Genomic DNA, 14,922 nt, shown 5'->3' with positions numbered 1-14,922 from the left:
ACGCCACGCCGACCAAAATGCAGGGGCGAGCGGTGTCAACGGGAAAGTAATCAAGCTCTAATAAAATTTTTTTGCGAACGTCAGCGCTGCAGGACAGAATTACACAACTTCATTGCTTTGCCCACTAATCTTGTCCGGCCTTGTATCACACATTCCAGGCCGCATTTTGCTGCAAGGCGGCTAAAGTATTGAATGCATTAACGCGGCACAGCGAAAACGTAGTTTCCTGAGAATGGCATTAAACGCCTTTCGTGGCATGTTGAACGCGCTGGGCAACAACAAACAGCGAAACACAGTATTACAGCGCAGACACGGTAGGTGGCCAAGTGCTGTAATTCGTCGTCACAAAAGGGCCGACTAATCATTACGAGCGCGCCACGACATAACGGAACTGCAATGATGAGAAACCATCACCGTACACGCTCGTGTACACAGTGATGACTAGCAGACGATGCCAGGGGTAATCCACCCTAAGTGCGGTGACGACTACGACTCCGCTCGATTTCGCAGGAAGCAATGTCCTGAAACATTCAATATATGCTATTCTACGAACCTGCCGACTCACATTTCAAATACTCGAGCAGACCACATCGGCCGACAGATTCAAGTTGTCGCCACGTAGCGAGCGCACGCGCGGCGCGGAGTCCCCCTATTCATGTCGCACACTAGACGGCGCCACTCAAAAATCTCTGGGCTGAAAGTGGCTAGATTGAACCGACAGGCACGGCGGCTACATGCTTTTTGGGGATCTTTCCTGCGCCTCGTCCCCCAGCTCCCGCTTTCTGACTTGCTCGACACCCGGGAACCGCTGCCGCAATGGCAACATGGAGGGCACGGCTAGAGCGCCGGAGCCTGATTTTCCGCGCCAATCGTGCTTCCCCTCCCGGGGTCGAGTAACTGCGTGAGCATACGTCATCGAGACGCGCCCTGATTGGCCTCCCGAGTGTCGGCTCCTGGGCGCCCTCTCCACCCGAACTCTCTTCTGTTGAGCGCTTCATCGCCGCGGCGGATGATCAGCCTCACACATAGAGTTACTATACTGACTGTAGAGGAGAAGCTACTCATAGGGCCCATGAATTGAAATCGGGAACCGCAAGAGCGCCGCCTTGTTGCTACCGCTGCGGTTGCCAGCTCCTAAGGCGCTTGCTAGACTTGGCGACAGTAGGCAGTTTTAATCTGGCAACCGTAGAAGCGTAGCAGCACGGCGTCTCGCTTGTAGTGATGTGATGTGGCGTGCGTGCAGCCGTGTGTGTGGGCTTTATAAGTGCGTCCTTTATTCTATGGCTTTATTCTACCGGGTGGGTGTGGTCGATGTTGGCATGGATGTTGGCCGTGCAGGTGTCAGTTATGCAACCGAAGGATGATCCTGTTAAATTTTCCGGCAGTATGTGGTTTCTGCGGTCACGCACTGTTTGCTGTTGCTAGTGTCGCTCGACGAGGTTATGAGTTAAGAGCTTGAAGCTGTGGTCGACAGATTCTTCGATGGCGTTGCGTAATTTTCCTCGCACGGGCAGGGTATGTTGCAGAAGCCGCGGGGCGCTATTTTCGTTGCGATTTTTTTTTTTTTTCAAGTACTGATTCATCAGGAGGGCACATGTAACCGACAAAAGGAGGCCTCAGGAGAGCACCTGGGATTAAAACAAATCAGGCGGCACCGGATCTCCAGGGCACCCAAGGGGCAGTGAGGAGATCAAACCTCGAATTAGGGCGGTCCATAAGTTGGGGCCGCCGAGGCAGGTGTGTGCCTGGGAGTGTTCGCACGGACAGCTCCCCTGGCACGCGCAACGGTGTCTCGCAAGGTCGAGATACCTTAAAGGCATCTGCGTCCATGATTTTCCTTCTCTCGGTGCCGTGAGCACGATTAACCAGAAGAATATAGAAGGCATCCGGGGCAGTCGCGAATGCGAGTGATGGCATATATAGCTCGCGTCGCCGGGCGTATGTAGTAATATCAAAGTTAGTTGTATGAACTGTATGCATAATACGCTTTGTTACCCGCCATGGCCGTTTAGTGGCTATGGTGTTGGGCTGCAGAGCACGAGGTCGCGGGTCCGAATCCCGGCCACGGCGGCTGCATTTCGATGGGGGCGACATGCGAAAACACCCGTGTACTTAGATTTAGGTGCACGTCAAAAAACTCCATGTGGTCGAAATTTCCGCAGCCCTCCACTACGGCGTGCCTCATAATCAGAAAGTCGTTTTGGCACGTAAAACCCCATCATTTAACTTTTAATACGCTTTGTTACGGTACCTTAAAGGAATGGGTCTAGAGGACGTTGTAGGTACGTTTGTTCACACCGGGTCTAATCTTATCCCCCCCTCACAAACACCTTTTTTTCTATATGTAGACACATCCCTTTCCATGGCGGATTGACCAGTTCAAGTTGTCAACAAAAGGTAACTGTCATAGGCATTATCGTAATAAACATAATTCCACGATGAGACTGTTTACTTTCTTTATTGTAACACTGAGAACTGTCCGTAATACCTCATTTTCTATTTGTCAGACAAGCATAGGCCTTTTTCACATGTGGGTATCACAGACTTAATCCAGTGTGCAATTCACAAAGCAGCTGCTACAACATGAACTGCAGCATTGAGGGCCACACAACTCATTCATAATTAAAGGTGAAAAACAGAGGGAAGCTTCAAAATATGCTCTGTAGTGCTGCAAAGTATAACATGTATGTGTACACTAAATGTTCGAAAAAGCAATGCATCAATGTCCCATTTGCCTTCCAGTTTATTATCAAGTTTATTATGAGCATATGTACAACAGGAATCTGCTGACACACCCGCAGTCAAGGTGGCTGTTTGAGGTGTGCTGGCTGCCTAGGTCAGAAAAAGAAAGAAATTGGATGAATGTCAATACTAGTGCCATTGCTTCTTGCCTCTTACCTGCATGTGCCTCCACGGCGTCTTGGCTTGCAGAGTCTGCATATACTGCTTCTTGCACCGTCCTTGCCTAAAAGTTTTCAAAGATAGTGTCCTGAATGCACCAGCACTTTACTGCTTTTACTTTTCACGTGCAGGTGTTGCTGTGAGATCCTTGGTATGGCTGCGTGCAGCATTGTTAACACTTGGTGGAGGCATCTCAAGTGGTAGCCAAAAATATTAAGAATCATCCTTGTCTGCATGGATGCTTCTAATTTCTAAATGCAGTTGTAACTGTCACTATTTGTGCAAGGCCCCCCACATCCATGCGGTGAGTGCCGTAGCTCTAAATTGAATTTTTCCTTTATTGTTTCACAAGGTGTCTGATACGTACACATTAGATGTGCTCCATGTTGTTTATTGACCCCAGTGTGGAGAGAGCATCATTAAATTGCTTTTTATTTTTTTGTGTGTGGCTTGTTTTTTGGTTTGTTTCTGAATTTATCAATCAGCAGTCTCATAATGCTAAGTTAACTCATGTAATGACAATCATCAGCTTTCGTTTTGCAGAAAAGCAACACATTTCCTGGCCAATTCTTTGCTATCCCATTACTCGCCTAATTTCGCAGAGTAGTCTACCTATATTGACTTTCTTGACTTCCACTAAAGAGTCTTGCATTTTCAAATACCATTATTTCCTTAAAATCATTTGACACTTCTCATAATTTCTGTGCCTTAGGCTTCTGATACTATGCATTCACCATTTTTGATTTTTGTTTCTGACTAGGAATGCCTTATTTAATTTAGAGCTTAAATTTTACCTTTGGAACACACAGAAGGGCTTGCCACTGCATATCTGCATAACAGGGAAAAATGTTTGTTTGAACATTTGCAAAATCCAATAGAAGATTGATGAATGTAGCTTGCAGTGTGATTTGACTGAATGAGCCATAAAAGTAACTAATCTCACTTGGTAAATTAAAGCACAACTTATGTTACACTAATGTGGTGGGTTATTTTGCTTATACAGCAAAATAATCGGTGCGTGACAAAAAAAATTATTTTTGCATACCCCTTGTGCACACTGATTTAAGGGAAATGAGCTGGAGCTGTCCACATGATCTATTTATTTTACCTGCGGGTATACTCAACAAAACTGTATCCCAGCTGCTGAGTGGTATTTGAGATTATGTCAGTATTGCATACGTGCGTGTTGTCTAAAATAATTGAATTTTGAAAATGCTCGTAGGGCTCTGATGTGCATATCTGCAGTTTATGGATACATGTAAAAGACTCAGCGTCAAGTGCAAGTGAACAGTCCCACGGGCCCGGAGTCGATCATGCAAATAGATTCGCTGCTCACATTTGTGACCAGAAAAGATATGCCACATGAAATGGCATAGAAGGAAGTGTTGAAACTATTGCCCAGTTAATAAAGCACCTACGCTATTAATATGTGGGTTCCGACACTCGATTTCGTCCGTATTAGGCACTCACCTCTTGATTGCTTCCTGGCGCAGAAATACTCGGCATCAGGCTGTTTTTCTGCTGTGGTCATTGCAGAAGCATGATTGTTCAAAGTGCGACAATTAAACAGATTATATGACTTACTTGTAGATTCGCCAGTACAATTCCGGTGCGCTGGTCCACCTGTCCAGCAATTCCCTACTGAAGAGAAACCTGCAATAGAAACACCGCTCCTCATGTAAAAAAATGCTCTCCTGTGACGCTTCTCAAACGACTGCGATGCATCACAAGAGCTGGCTACTCGCCTGATGTTCTGAACAAGAAGATACATTAATTTACTTACATGTGAAGGTAGATGCCAGGGCCCTTCGGGGCTTGGGTGTGGCACAAAGGCACGAAGGTGCCATAGTGCCCGATGACGTCGCACGATCACATGTCAAACCTAGAGTGTACGAAACTACTACGCATCCAAAAACACAGAGATTCGAAACCGAAATTCGCGCCATGCTTTATTGAATGAATGCGTACACGTGATTTACATAAATTACGCACTTAGCAAACGCTTTCTGTGAACTCAATATTCCTACATCACCTTCATAAAGCAATCAGGCATGCGTTTTTTTAATTATATAGCATAAGGCGACATGTACTTGTTTTCAGCCTTTTCAATAGTAATTGCGCTGGCCACATGGACAAATAGCAACAGGGCGGCGCCCTAGCGGTTCCCCCCTTTTCGGCCAGCTTTTGCTCTTGAGTAGGTTACATTAACTCTATGGCCTGACAGGCCCGCAATGAGTTGGTTACGTGGGTCCTTTGCTCCTGTGACTTGCCATTCTTGCGCTTGGTGGTCTGCTATCCGGTTAGCCCTATATAGCGCAGTGGGTGCGCATGCTCAATCGGTCTTGCGGTTAGCCTTTACCCGCAAGTGCCGTGACTTTCGCATTGTACGCGTGGTATATCTTGAGTTAATAAACCCTTGTTTGTTTGCGATCTGTTTCTGCGCCATGTCGGAGAGTTGAGGAACCCTGCCGCAGCGCCTTTGTACGTTGCGGAGTGAAGGAGCGTCGTGCCTTTTCCTGACCGTCGCTCGTAGGGTAAGCCTTCTGCAAACCCATCTCTACAGTTTTTACGGGTGTCAGCAAGCCTATGCGAAGTTAGCCCTCCACTCGCGCATCCGTTTTCCACTCCGTGCCGTCACTGGCCGGTTTCCGAAGGGCGAGAGGGTTTTCGGTCTGGTTTCTTAACGAAAAGCGCCATTAGAAAACAACCAATCAGAGAATTGCCAGATACTTTCGGCGTCGAAAAAAGGACGGGAACAACGAAAAGAAGACGCGCAAGTCATACTTCCAACTGAGTTTATTTTTCCTTCATCCACTATAAACAATTGTTTGCGAATAAACATAAGCACATATCTGACGCGGTTGGGCCGAACACTACCGGCAGCCTTCTAGCAAACAGCCGAACTGGTCTTTTTCAGCCAGTTGACTGCATCCACACAAATATAGCCCGTTTTTTCATGCTTTCAGCTTCTACAATTTCGCGTGTAAACTGACAATGATGCCGTGAACTCTCTTTCCCTTAAGTGACGGTGTGCTGACACAATTCTGGCCCAATGCTGTTTTTTTTTCCATCGCCCGGACAGTTTAGACACCTCCGTCAAATGGATGTTGCAAAAAAGAAAAAAAATAAGATCACTGGCTCGTAACGCCATTACAGCTGATTGTATATCTCCCTCTCTCTCGAACTGGCGCATACGAATTCTAGACCGATCCATGAAGCTCGAGTTACCACAAGGACCCTCACACTGTCATGCAACATTATTTTGTTGCTTGAGGTTGGGTGTGACATTTACAAAGACTTATTCGTTCCTCATTGGCATGCGTGACGCACATTCCTGTGACAGTTGCGGGTGTGGCGAGTTTACAACATCTCCTCTGAATTTGTTTTCCTGTGAGTGATCGAGTTTGCAACAAGGAACCAGTACACGACGTAAATAGTAAAGAAAACTGCCTGTATATGCTACTTCTAACATTACGCGATAGTTTACAGAGTGAGTATCGTGGCTATCATCGATATAGGCCGGGAAACGAAAGTGTTAACCTAGTCTATTAGAGACAGTTCGCTAAAGTGTCATGAAAGCGGGACATTTGACTCAAAGTCTTGCAGTATTGCTTGACCGTCCCCTATATGTTCACCTTTGTAAATTGTGTATAATCAACAAGGGCACAGTTGTGCTCGTCAATAGCAGGTTTGTCTGTCTGCTTCGTTGTTTCTGAAGATACCAACATGCCCAGGTGTTCATGGTAGAAAAAGAAAACTTCGTTGACCGTGGAGTAACGCGTCAATGCAGCAAATTGCTCCGAAGGCTTCCGTAGCATTACTAATAGATAGTAACAGTGTTGAATTATCTATTACGGCGAGTTTCGCTTTTTTAACGTTTACTCTTTCTATTTTTTATTCCCATTTTTTTTCGTTTTTGTATATCATTCAAGTGCAAGTTTGCATTTGTTTTCTTATTCTCGCGCGCTTTCTTCTTTGAAGTGACTATCCGTGAACTGTTTCCGACAATGCAAGTAAACCCTAGTAGGCTGTTTTTCTGGGGCATTACCTAATTAAGATATTAAGAGGCGCTGCTGCCATAACGTCCTGTCTTGGTGCGTCTTCCTCCTCTCTGTTCTCTGTTATACATGGGCTGCGGGGGGAAATTGAGGCGTGTAGGTAGTACCTTGGCCACTCGATTCCTCTGTGATAAACAACATAAAATAAGCGCTTAATAATAACATAAATGAACAAATGAAGCAAAGACATAGTATTGATAACAACTACGCAACGGCGACTTCTCTATGCCGCTTTCACGAGTGCGTCGTTCGATATATAACCCAAAACGCTGATGAGGCTCTTAAAGGGACATTAAAGAGAAGAACAACTTAAGTTGTATTACATTGCTCTTCTTCAATACCTAAAAAATCCGCTTTTACCGTGAGTGCAGGCTTGGTGAGACCGGAGAAACGCGAGAATCGAAGACGTATTGCGACCCCGACTCGCAGTTCCTGCACCAGCTCGCCGTGGAGTTTGGCGGCGTCTGCTCGGTAATTCTTTGTCGGTAGATATTGTGTTCTGAAAAGCCAAAAACCGAGCTTAGCAAGTTTCAACAACTTTAACCCTTTTAACTGTGCCACAACGGTCCAAATGCGAGAAAGTATATTTCGAAATCCGCGACGACACACTGAGCTATCGGAGCTCAGTTTCCGGCGCTAAAGAAATAATAATAATAATAATAATAATAATAATAATAAGAAGAAGAAGAAGAAGAAGAAAGTTTCGTACCTCTTTTAATAATCAACCACTTGCATCAAAATTAACGAAAATATGGTTTTAAAAAAATGCATATTACTCTGAATTAGTTTAGAGTTTCTCTTTAGTGTACCTTTAATAATATGTTTGCATTTTGTTTCAAATTACTGGCTGGCCATGGTTAAGTCATTTTTGTGTAGTAAAGGGGCGCTTGTCCAATTTTCCTAGTTCTTTTTTTTTATCGTTCTTCTTTCTACGGCATATTTTTGGCCCTAAAGGAGAACGGGACAGATGTTCTCAATTTCATAGCCACATCAATACTCAGGAAAAGTGTAACGGCGTATCCTGGAAAAACAAAAAACAAAAGAAAACAAAAACAAACTATTTGTATGCGCCACTTTCAGTCGAAACCTATGAATCGATGTACGTATGTGCCGTGCCAGATATGCCGCTACGTTGAATTGCCTGCGCAGGTCAATTTCGTGTAACAGTCAATGTTTCGCCCTACCACCGTGGAACACAGAACAGTGGGAAGACACTTGACTTGTAATATTCCGGGTATCCAACTTATACAGAGAGATCACACAATGATTTCCTTCGTTCAGGGACGTTTTCGGGAGTATATCAGCCTGCTCGTTTCCGTTTTATTCGAAGTGGCTGGGAACCCACTGAAATGCAGTATTATGGTCCTGCGATGATTCATCCCTCACGGTTTCTACAGTGCAGTGAACTATTTCTTAGTTTTTAAGTGCTGCTCGTGCATTCATGACGATCTCAAGCGCTTTCATGCTGCCAGTATAGATGACCCTTTGTCATGCTTGTATTCTTTCGCAGATAAAATTCACTGCTTCATAAATAGCATGGTGTTCTGGCGTCGTTGAAGAATATTGATGTCAAAGTGTTTGCATTCCCTTTTCATCAAGTTCTGGGATGAATAAGCAGAAGCTGAAGATGATTCAGTGCTGGATATATATATATATATATATATATATATATATATATATATATATATATATATATATATATTACCACTGTGTCTTACTCTTTTTTGTATTTTGCAGATGAATGCAACAAGTTTCAATGCTATTAGTAAGGAGTCAGCTACTTTTCAATCATCTGTTACACAGGAAATTTCTTGAGCGTTGGTTGTGCGGAGCGGGATATATTTAATTTCGTCTTGTTCCTTTTATTTTTTTCTAATTGCTGCAAATGACTGGCCCAGCTCGGTAGCGAACTGATAAATAACTGAAAGCTTCTCATCTTCAATCTTCAGCCTTCATTCATACAATTTAATATTGGGGAGAAGCCGGAGGCATAGTGTACTTGTCGCTAACATCGCGAATCCATAAAGTTATGTGGAAAAATGAAGACAAATAATCCTGCTCACCATTCAATGCACTCGAAACTCGTAAACCGTGAAAATGCAAATCTGTGCCTTGACAATGAACTGAAGGAGCCTTGATGCCATGGTCGTTACGCCGAAGTAGGTCAGAAATACACTGAAAAGCGCAGTAGTTTTAGATTGTTGTCTGTCATAACGGGAAGTTTAGTAGCGCTACAAAGACGCGGGCAGTTACAAGCAGAACAACACACAGCGCCCTAACTTGTTACCTTATGCGTCTTCGTTTATGCAGGGCTACTAAAATTTCCAGTGGGCAATGCATTTTATATGGGTGCCTCTTTACTCTGCAGGAAGATGTATTGTGCCAAGAAAACTCGCGGACCTGTTACGACGAGGTGCTGGTTTTTTGCTCCAGTTCCTATGGAACGGGCTTAAAGGTTTGATCTCGTCAGATGGCACGTCTATAGTTCAGTTGTCCTTGTGCACACGGATATTGTTCACGAACTTTCCTCAAGCCCACCTTTCCTCAAGATTACCACGACGTTAAGCAACCATAGTGTCTCGTCTGCTGGTCGAAATTACCATTTGCAAACTCTGTTCTTTATTGAGCAGGATCGCCATGAACCGAATTGCTTGCGATACACCTGGTTGTTACGAAGCGATCAGGCACTTTTTTTTACGTTTGCCCCCTCTTTACACCGGAAATCAACTGTGCGCTTCGCTTTGCAATTTGGCGATCACTCTCAGTTTAGATTGAATTAGAGTGTAGTGGTGAGAAGCTACTTCTGCTTAAGTGCTGCGAAGGCATCATATTCGGAAACTTTAGCGATGAACTTCTGCAGCGCAGCATTCTATGTTCATTACCCCCTCTTTTTTGTAGTCATCGAATAATGTCCTGTTTGAGTGCGTTTCCTCCCTCTTTCTTCGCAGATGAATAGAACAAGTTGCAATGATGTTGTCGCTTAGGAGTCAGCTTCCTTTCAATCGCCCGCTACACAGACCATATATACATTACTTTGTCGTTTTGCAGTGGTGAGCATTACAGGACGGCCATTCCGTAGTTATCCCAAAGCCACAGGTTAACTGTGAACTTGGACAATGCGTTGTTTTCCATAACCGTTCCCTGTTAAATGGGTTACCCGATTTACTTAGACCGATGAACCTCGTGAGAGGACTCTAGCTCGAGGCAGGAAAGAAGGTGATGTAACTGTCACTGTGTGCCCCAGATGTGTAGTCCTCACAGAAATGTCTACTTTTCCTTCGGGGACTGATAACAGGAAAAATTTCACACAGGAAAGACTTAGCGAACCACATGAGATACCGACATTCGTTCCAGCGCTTGGACGATGCAGTGAAGCCCTCATATAAGGACCGATTTTGCAGTGACGTGCCACAGCTGGAAAGAGAGAAAGAAAAGAAAGATAGAAGGCAGAAATGTTAACAAGAGAGATAAGGGAACAATGTGGTAATTGTCTTTATTGTGCTGTTAGTTACAGCTGAATAATTTCAGGACAGCGCTCGTCCTGTGTTCCTCCTTTGTCCGCGTTTATTTTGCGTTGTTTTCACCCATGAATAATTTATCGGTATCAAAGTTTACTTTGCTTTGGCACTGAGTTTTTCCAAAGGAATCAACGAGTATCGGGCAATTTTCAATGCTATTTTTTCTTGGTTATACTGCTATTTAAGATTTGCCGTGTTATTTTTGTCGTGTTTACACTTATTTGTCAAGTCATGTTCTTGCTTGTTTTGCTCATGTCTCGGCTCCTCTTGGTAGTATCGTTGAATAGAACAGAAACAATACAAAAAATGATAATCAGCAGACTAAATGAAATATCTATGCCTATATCCAACAGCCCCACAACAATTTTAAGACAACGAAAATACAACATCACTTCACGGCTCGCGCGTGGTTGAAGTCCGCACACGAATGTTTAAAAAAAATTTAATTAAATTCTGGGGTTTAACATGCTAAAACCACGATATGATAAAAGGCGCACCATAGTGGGGCACTCCAGATTATTTTGACCACCAGGGGTTCTTTAACATGCACCCAATGTCCGGTACACGAGCGTTTTTTGCCTTTCGCCCCCCCCCCCCCACCAAATAATCGCAACGGCATATAACCACTATGCCACCACGGCGCGTCACCCGAGTTTTCGGCTGGCGCCCATGAAATTCTGGATGCACACATGTTTTCAAAATATTGCTTGGCATTCTACCTGCTGTTAAAGAAAGAGCCGTAATAAAGCAGCTAAAAAGCGTTGAAAATCGGGAAGAAAATATATATTTCAATAACTGAAAGCTTTGCTAGACATCTGAGGCGCTTTCTGCTGTGCAAACGTTCCTAAGATGGCTATTCTGCAAATGTGAAAAAAAAATCTTTGAAAAGGATCCAGAAGGAGTCCAAAATAAGTTATCTTCGTCATATTCACATACGATTCCACGAACACACACACACATACAAAACAAGTGCGCCAACGAATTAGACCAATACTTTCGATCGGAGAATTCACTTAGCTTGCGCTAGGATACTGGATTCCGCAGAAACTTTCTTCTTTCCAAACCATTTATTCACGTGATATTCCGACATCTCATCTAGTAGAAATCGAAAGTTATCGCTAAAGAGTTTTCTTTTTTATTTCTCCCGTTTTACCTGCCAAAACCACGATTTAACTATGAGGCACGCCGTAGTGGGGGGCTCCGGGTTAATTTTGACCACTCGGGCTCTTTAACGTGCACCCAATGTACAGTGCACGGGCGCTTCTGCATTCCAAGCCCATCGAGTGAGTGAGTGAGTGCGAACTTTATTTAGGTCCCGAGGAGAACGAATTAAATCAATCCGGTGGCTCCACCCAGGTCGGGGCCGGTTGACAACGGCCCGGGCCCCCTGGATCTGTGCTTCTGAGCGCTGAGTCCTAAGAGGACTGGTCAGGAAAGTACGCGCCCGCGTTCGAAATGCGGCCGCAGTGGCCGGGATTCGATCCCGCGCCCTCGAGCTTAGTAGCGTAATGCCATAGCCACTACGCCACCACAGCGGGATCTCTAACGATGCAATGCCTGCAGAATCGCTTCACACTCACGTGCTTACCGCAACCACATCAGGTTCGCGGAAGTGTTGAGTCGGCTCATGTTGAGTGATGTCATGTCAGTTCTGCGTGTAATAACAGCCGAACTGGTATACTTATATGCTGGCGAAACTATGTACCGTTGAAAGAGGGCATGGAATCAACTTTATTTAAATTCTGCACCCTGCACACGAACTGAAACCACCCAGTACAACACACGGGTTCATTGACTTTCCTTGAGCACTTCGAGGGCTCCGTTAGTAATTCTGTCTTGTATCAAGAAGGAATTTCAACCTGTACATTCACAAATATCCCTTACCGCATAAGTAGGCGAAACGCCACTGCGTTATTGTTGCGGAGCCAAAGACTATCATAAGAAAAACCGTACTCAGAGCAACCCTTGAAGCTTTTATCGCCGCTGAGGTGGCTGTTTGCTATCTCAGTCGTGTGGTGGGCGTACCACCGATCGCACGACTTGAATATTCAGAAGATGGGACGATACCGCACAGCTCGTTGTACTGGAATAGCTGTAGCTGCATTGAATGAAACCCGACAGGCGAAAAACAAAACTAAGCTTGGGTGGAAGTACGGAGTTTCATAGAACGATTATTAGCATTGCAGTCGTTCAGCCTTCATTTATGATTGATTTTTGTTCAGCTTCCATGGGTCTTTATGAATGTTTTTGCACAATTTGGCGCGGATGTGTAGAGAAAGCTCCTTAGAGCTTTTTTTTTGTTGTTCTTTGTAATTCAATTATGTTTCATGGTAGCCTCGCAACATTTACCGCTGCAGTTAGGTTTTTATATTGACAATGGTTCATTTCACGAGGAAACTTCCAACCGCTAAATTATTTTCCACAATTTTAGTGCGCGGAATGCTAAAAGTAGCAGATGTTCTTTGGTAGCGCGCGCTGTGGCTGAGCGCGGGTAATATACTTTATTTACAAAATATATTTGTATAAGGTACTGAAGTGATATCGGCGAATAGCATGTGTGCTAGACGCTGTGCTCCAGGCATGACGTCTTTGGGAGAATTTATCTCTACTGACTGCGAAGCGCCAGTGCCACACACAAAAGCAAAAACGAGTATTAACGTCAATATATCGCGCACTTGGGGAAGAAACTTGAATGTTTTTCTAGCTGATTCACCTCGTTTTTCGCACAATTTACTTTGTCGCTTCTACAACTGCGACTTCACACACATCACCGCTTGTACTTGACCACCTTACACAAGACTGCCCGTCGGCTGGCACTACTCCGTCACCAGCTGATCAAACACTCGTCTGTGTTACTCTAGATTGTATCACTATGCACTAATTTAAGACCCTTGCAAAATTCGCGTACCTGAAGCACCGTTGCCTTAATTAGCTGAACTTTCACCTCATTTCAGACAACCATTAGGGGCAACCAGCACGTGGACCGGCGCAAAGGCTCAGAAATCCGGATGTAGCGCCCGTCCCCGAACCGCCCGTTCAACATTTACACACAGTTCAACCTTTGCTGAAGCTAAACAAAATTTGCACACAGATCGCACAAAAAATATTAAAAATACATGGTGTCTATCATATTATAAATTAGTATCTTGATTTCGCGCTTTAACATTCTGTCTGCTGGTTTTTGCAGAATCGCAAAGCCAGCAGCGCACAAAATTGTCTACTTTTCTTTCTGGAGTTACAGAGCTCTAAAAATATTTGAAGTCTCATTATTTTTTCATTTATGTCATTTTCATCAATTTTCGCAAAAACTTTCACAGTATAGATCAAAAGTCTTCTTTCAGCAGTCTCTGTTTTACTTTTTCTCCTAGACACAACAAACTTGAAGCCGGTACATAGTTGTCCCATGAAGACATAGCTGCGTTTTACATGCCTTTAATTAATTCATGAGCTTTAACGCCCCGAAGTAACACACGGCCTATAAAAGATGCCGTAATGTTTGGCTGCAGAGTAATTTTGACCACTCGGGATAATTTGTGCACGCCTAAAGCTAGGTACACGGAAGGTTCTGCATTCCGCCCTCATCGGAATGTGGCAGCCACTGCCAGAAATACCTTGAACTCAGCACTAAAACAACAAAGTCACTGAACCACCGGGGTGGGGTTTGCATGTATTTGAGAAGGGAGGTTATTAGAGCTAAAGCATCAAGGCGCGAAAAGCCGCTGGATCACACTAGCTTCGCACGCGTGCATCGCGGCCTTCTATGCCAGTTGGACGACGCACATAGCTCGAGTAAATAATGAGGAAAGTTGCGTAGTGGCAACCGCGATGAAAAAAAAAACGTAAATGTCGCTGTTGGATGTAACAGCTGGCTTCACCGAAACATTTAGTTTGCATCGCTGGTCTTGCACAGCCACTTATGTCTTCATCTGTTTACTCCAGCGCATGGTTCGCAGCATACGCAGCGGCTCTTGAATTCATTTAACGTGTATACAGCTATTACCAATAGACATTAAGTCTCCATGCATGCTACCAAAGCGCTATAGGAGCGTAATAACTGGCCTATGCAGAACATAAAGCACTATGGTCAAGGAACACACAGTAATTGAGAAAGAACAATCAGTTCCAACTGAAAACCGATTATGGACACAGTGGCATTCGTCGTAAAAAGAAGGTAAACTACTAATATGACAAAAAAAAATCTATGTTAAGGGCAACATCACAGCGCCAGAGATCTTTCTAGAAAGAATGCACATAGGGAGTTCTTTTTTGTGTGTGTTTGTTTTGATCTTTACGAAAAGCGACCTCAGCAATAAATACTGCAATTCAATGAAGTATCTGCGGTTGATGCTGCACTATTTTTGAAGCATTTTCGTTACGCATATGTACGTCGATGGATTTTTCAGTCGTCTTGGTTGACACCTTTCTCGAATAAATGCAATATAAGT

The 14,922-nt window shown here is 44.2% G+C and overlaps 1 protein-coding gene across 3 annotated transcripts; it reads right to left on the bottom strand.

Annotated features, from left to right (window-relative positions):
- Nucleotides 1-2,647: 2,647 nt before the first annotated feature.
- LOC142586712 (uncharacterized) lies at nt 2,648-9,349 on the bottom strand. 3 transcript variants are annotated; one of them, XM_075697676.1, is made up of 6 exons: nt 9,023-9,349; nt 7,320-7,458; nt 4,685-4,783; nt 4,486-4,554; nt 2,899-2,965; nt 2,648-2,832 (listed from the first exon to the last, which is right to left on the bottom strand). In XM_075697676.1, the coding sequence occupies exons 1-6, from the start codon at nt 9,023-9,025 to the stop codon at nt 2,802-2,804; spliced, it is 408 nt and encodes a 135-aa protein (XP_075553791.1). In that variant the 5' UTR covers nt 9,026-9,349; the 3' UTR covers nt 2,648-2,801. The 3 variants fall into 3 exon arrangements, 1 of the variants encoding a protein (XP_075553791.1); XR_012829251.1 differs by lacking the exon at nt 9,023-9,349 and having other exon boundaries at nt 2,899-3,058; nt 4,685-7,084; nt 7,320-7,609; XR_012829250.1 differs by lacking the exon at nt 9,023-9,349 and having other exon boundaries at nt 2,899-4,554; nt 4,685-7,084; nt 7,320-7,609.
- Between the last annotated feature and the right edge of the window lie 5,573 nt (nt 9,350-14,922).

Source organism: Dermacentor variabilis, chromosome 1 (genome assembly GCF_050947875.1).
Source record: "Dermacentor variabilis isolate Ectoservices chromosome 1, ASM5094787v1, whole genome shotgun sequence".
Lineage (NCBI taxonomy): Eukaryota > Metazoa > Arthropoda > Arachnida > Ixodida > Ixodidae > Dermacentor > Dermacentor variabilis.
The sequence above is the reverse complement of the archived record's forward strand: the minus strand, read 5'-3'. Positions and strand labels throughout refer to the sequence as shown.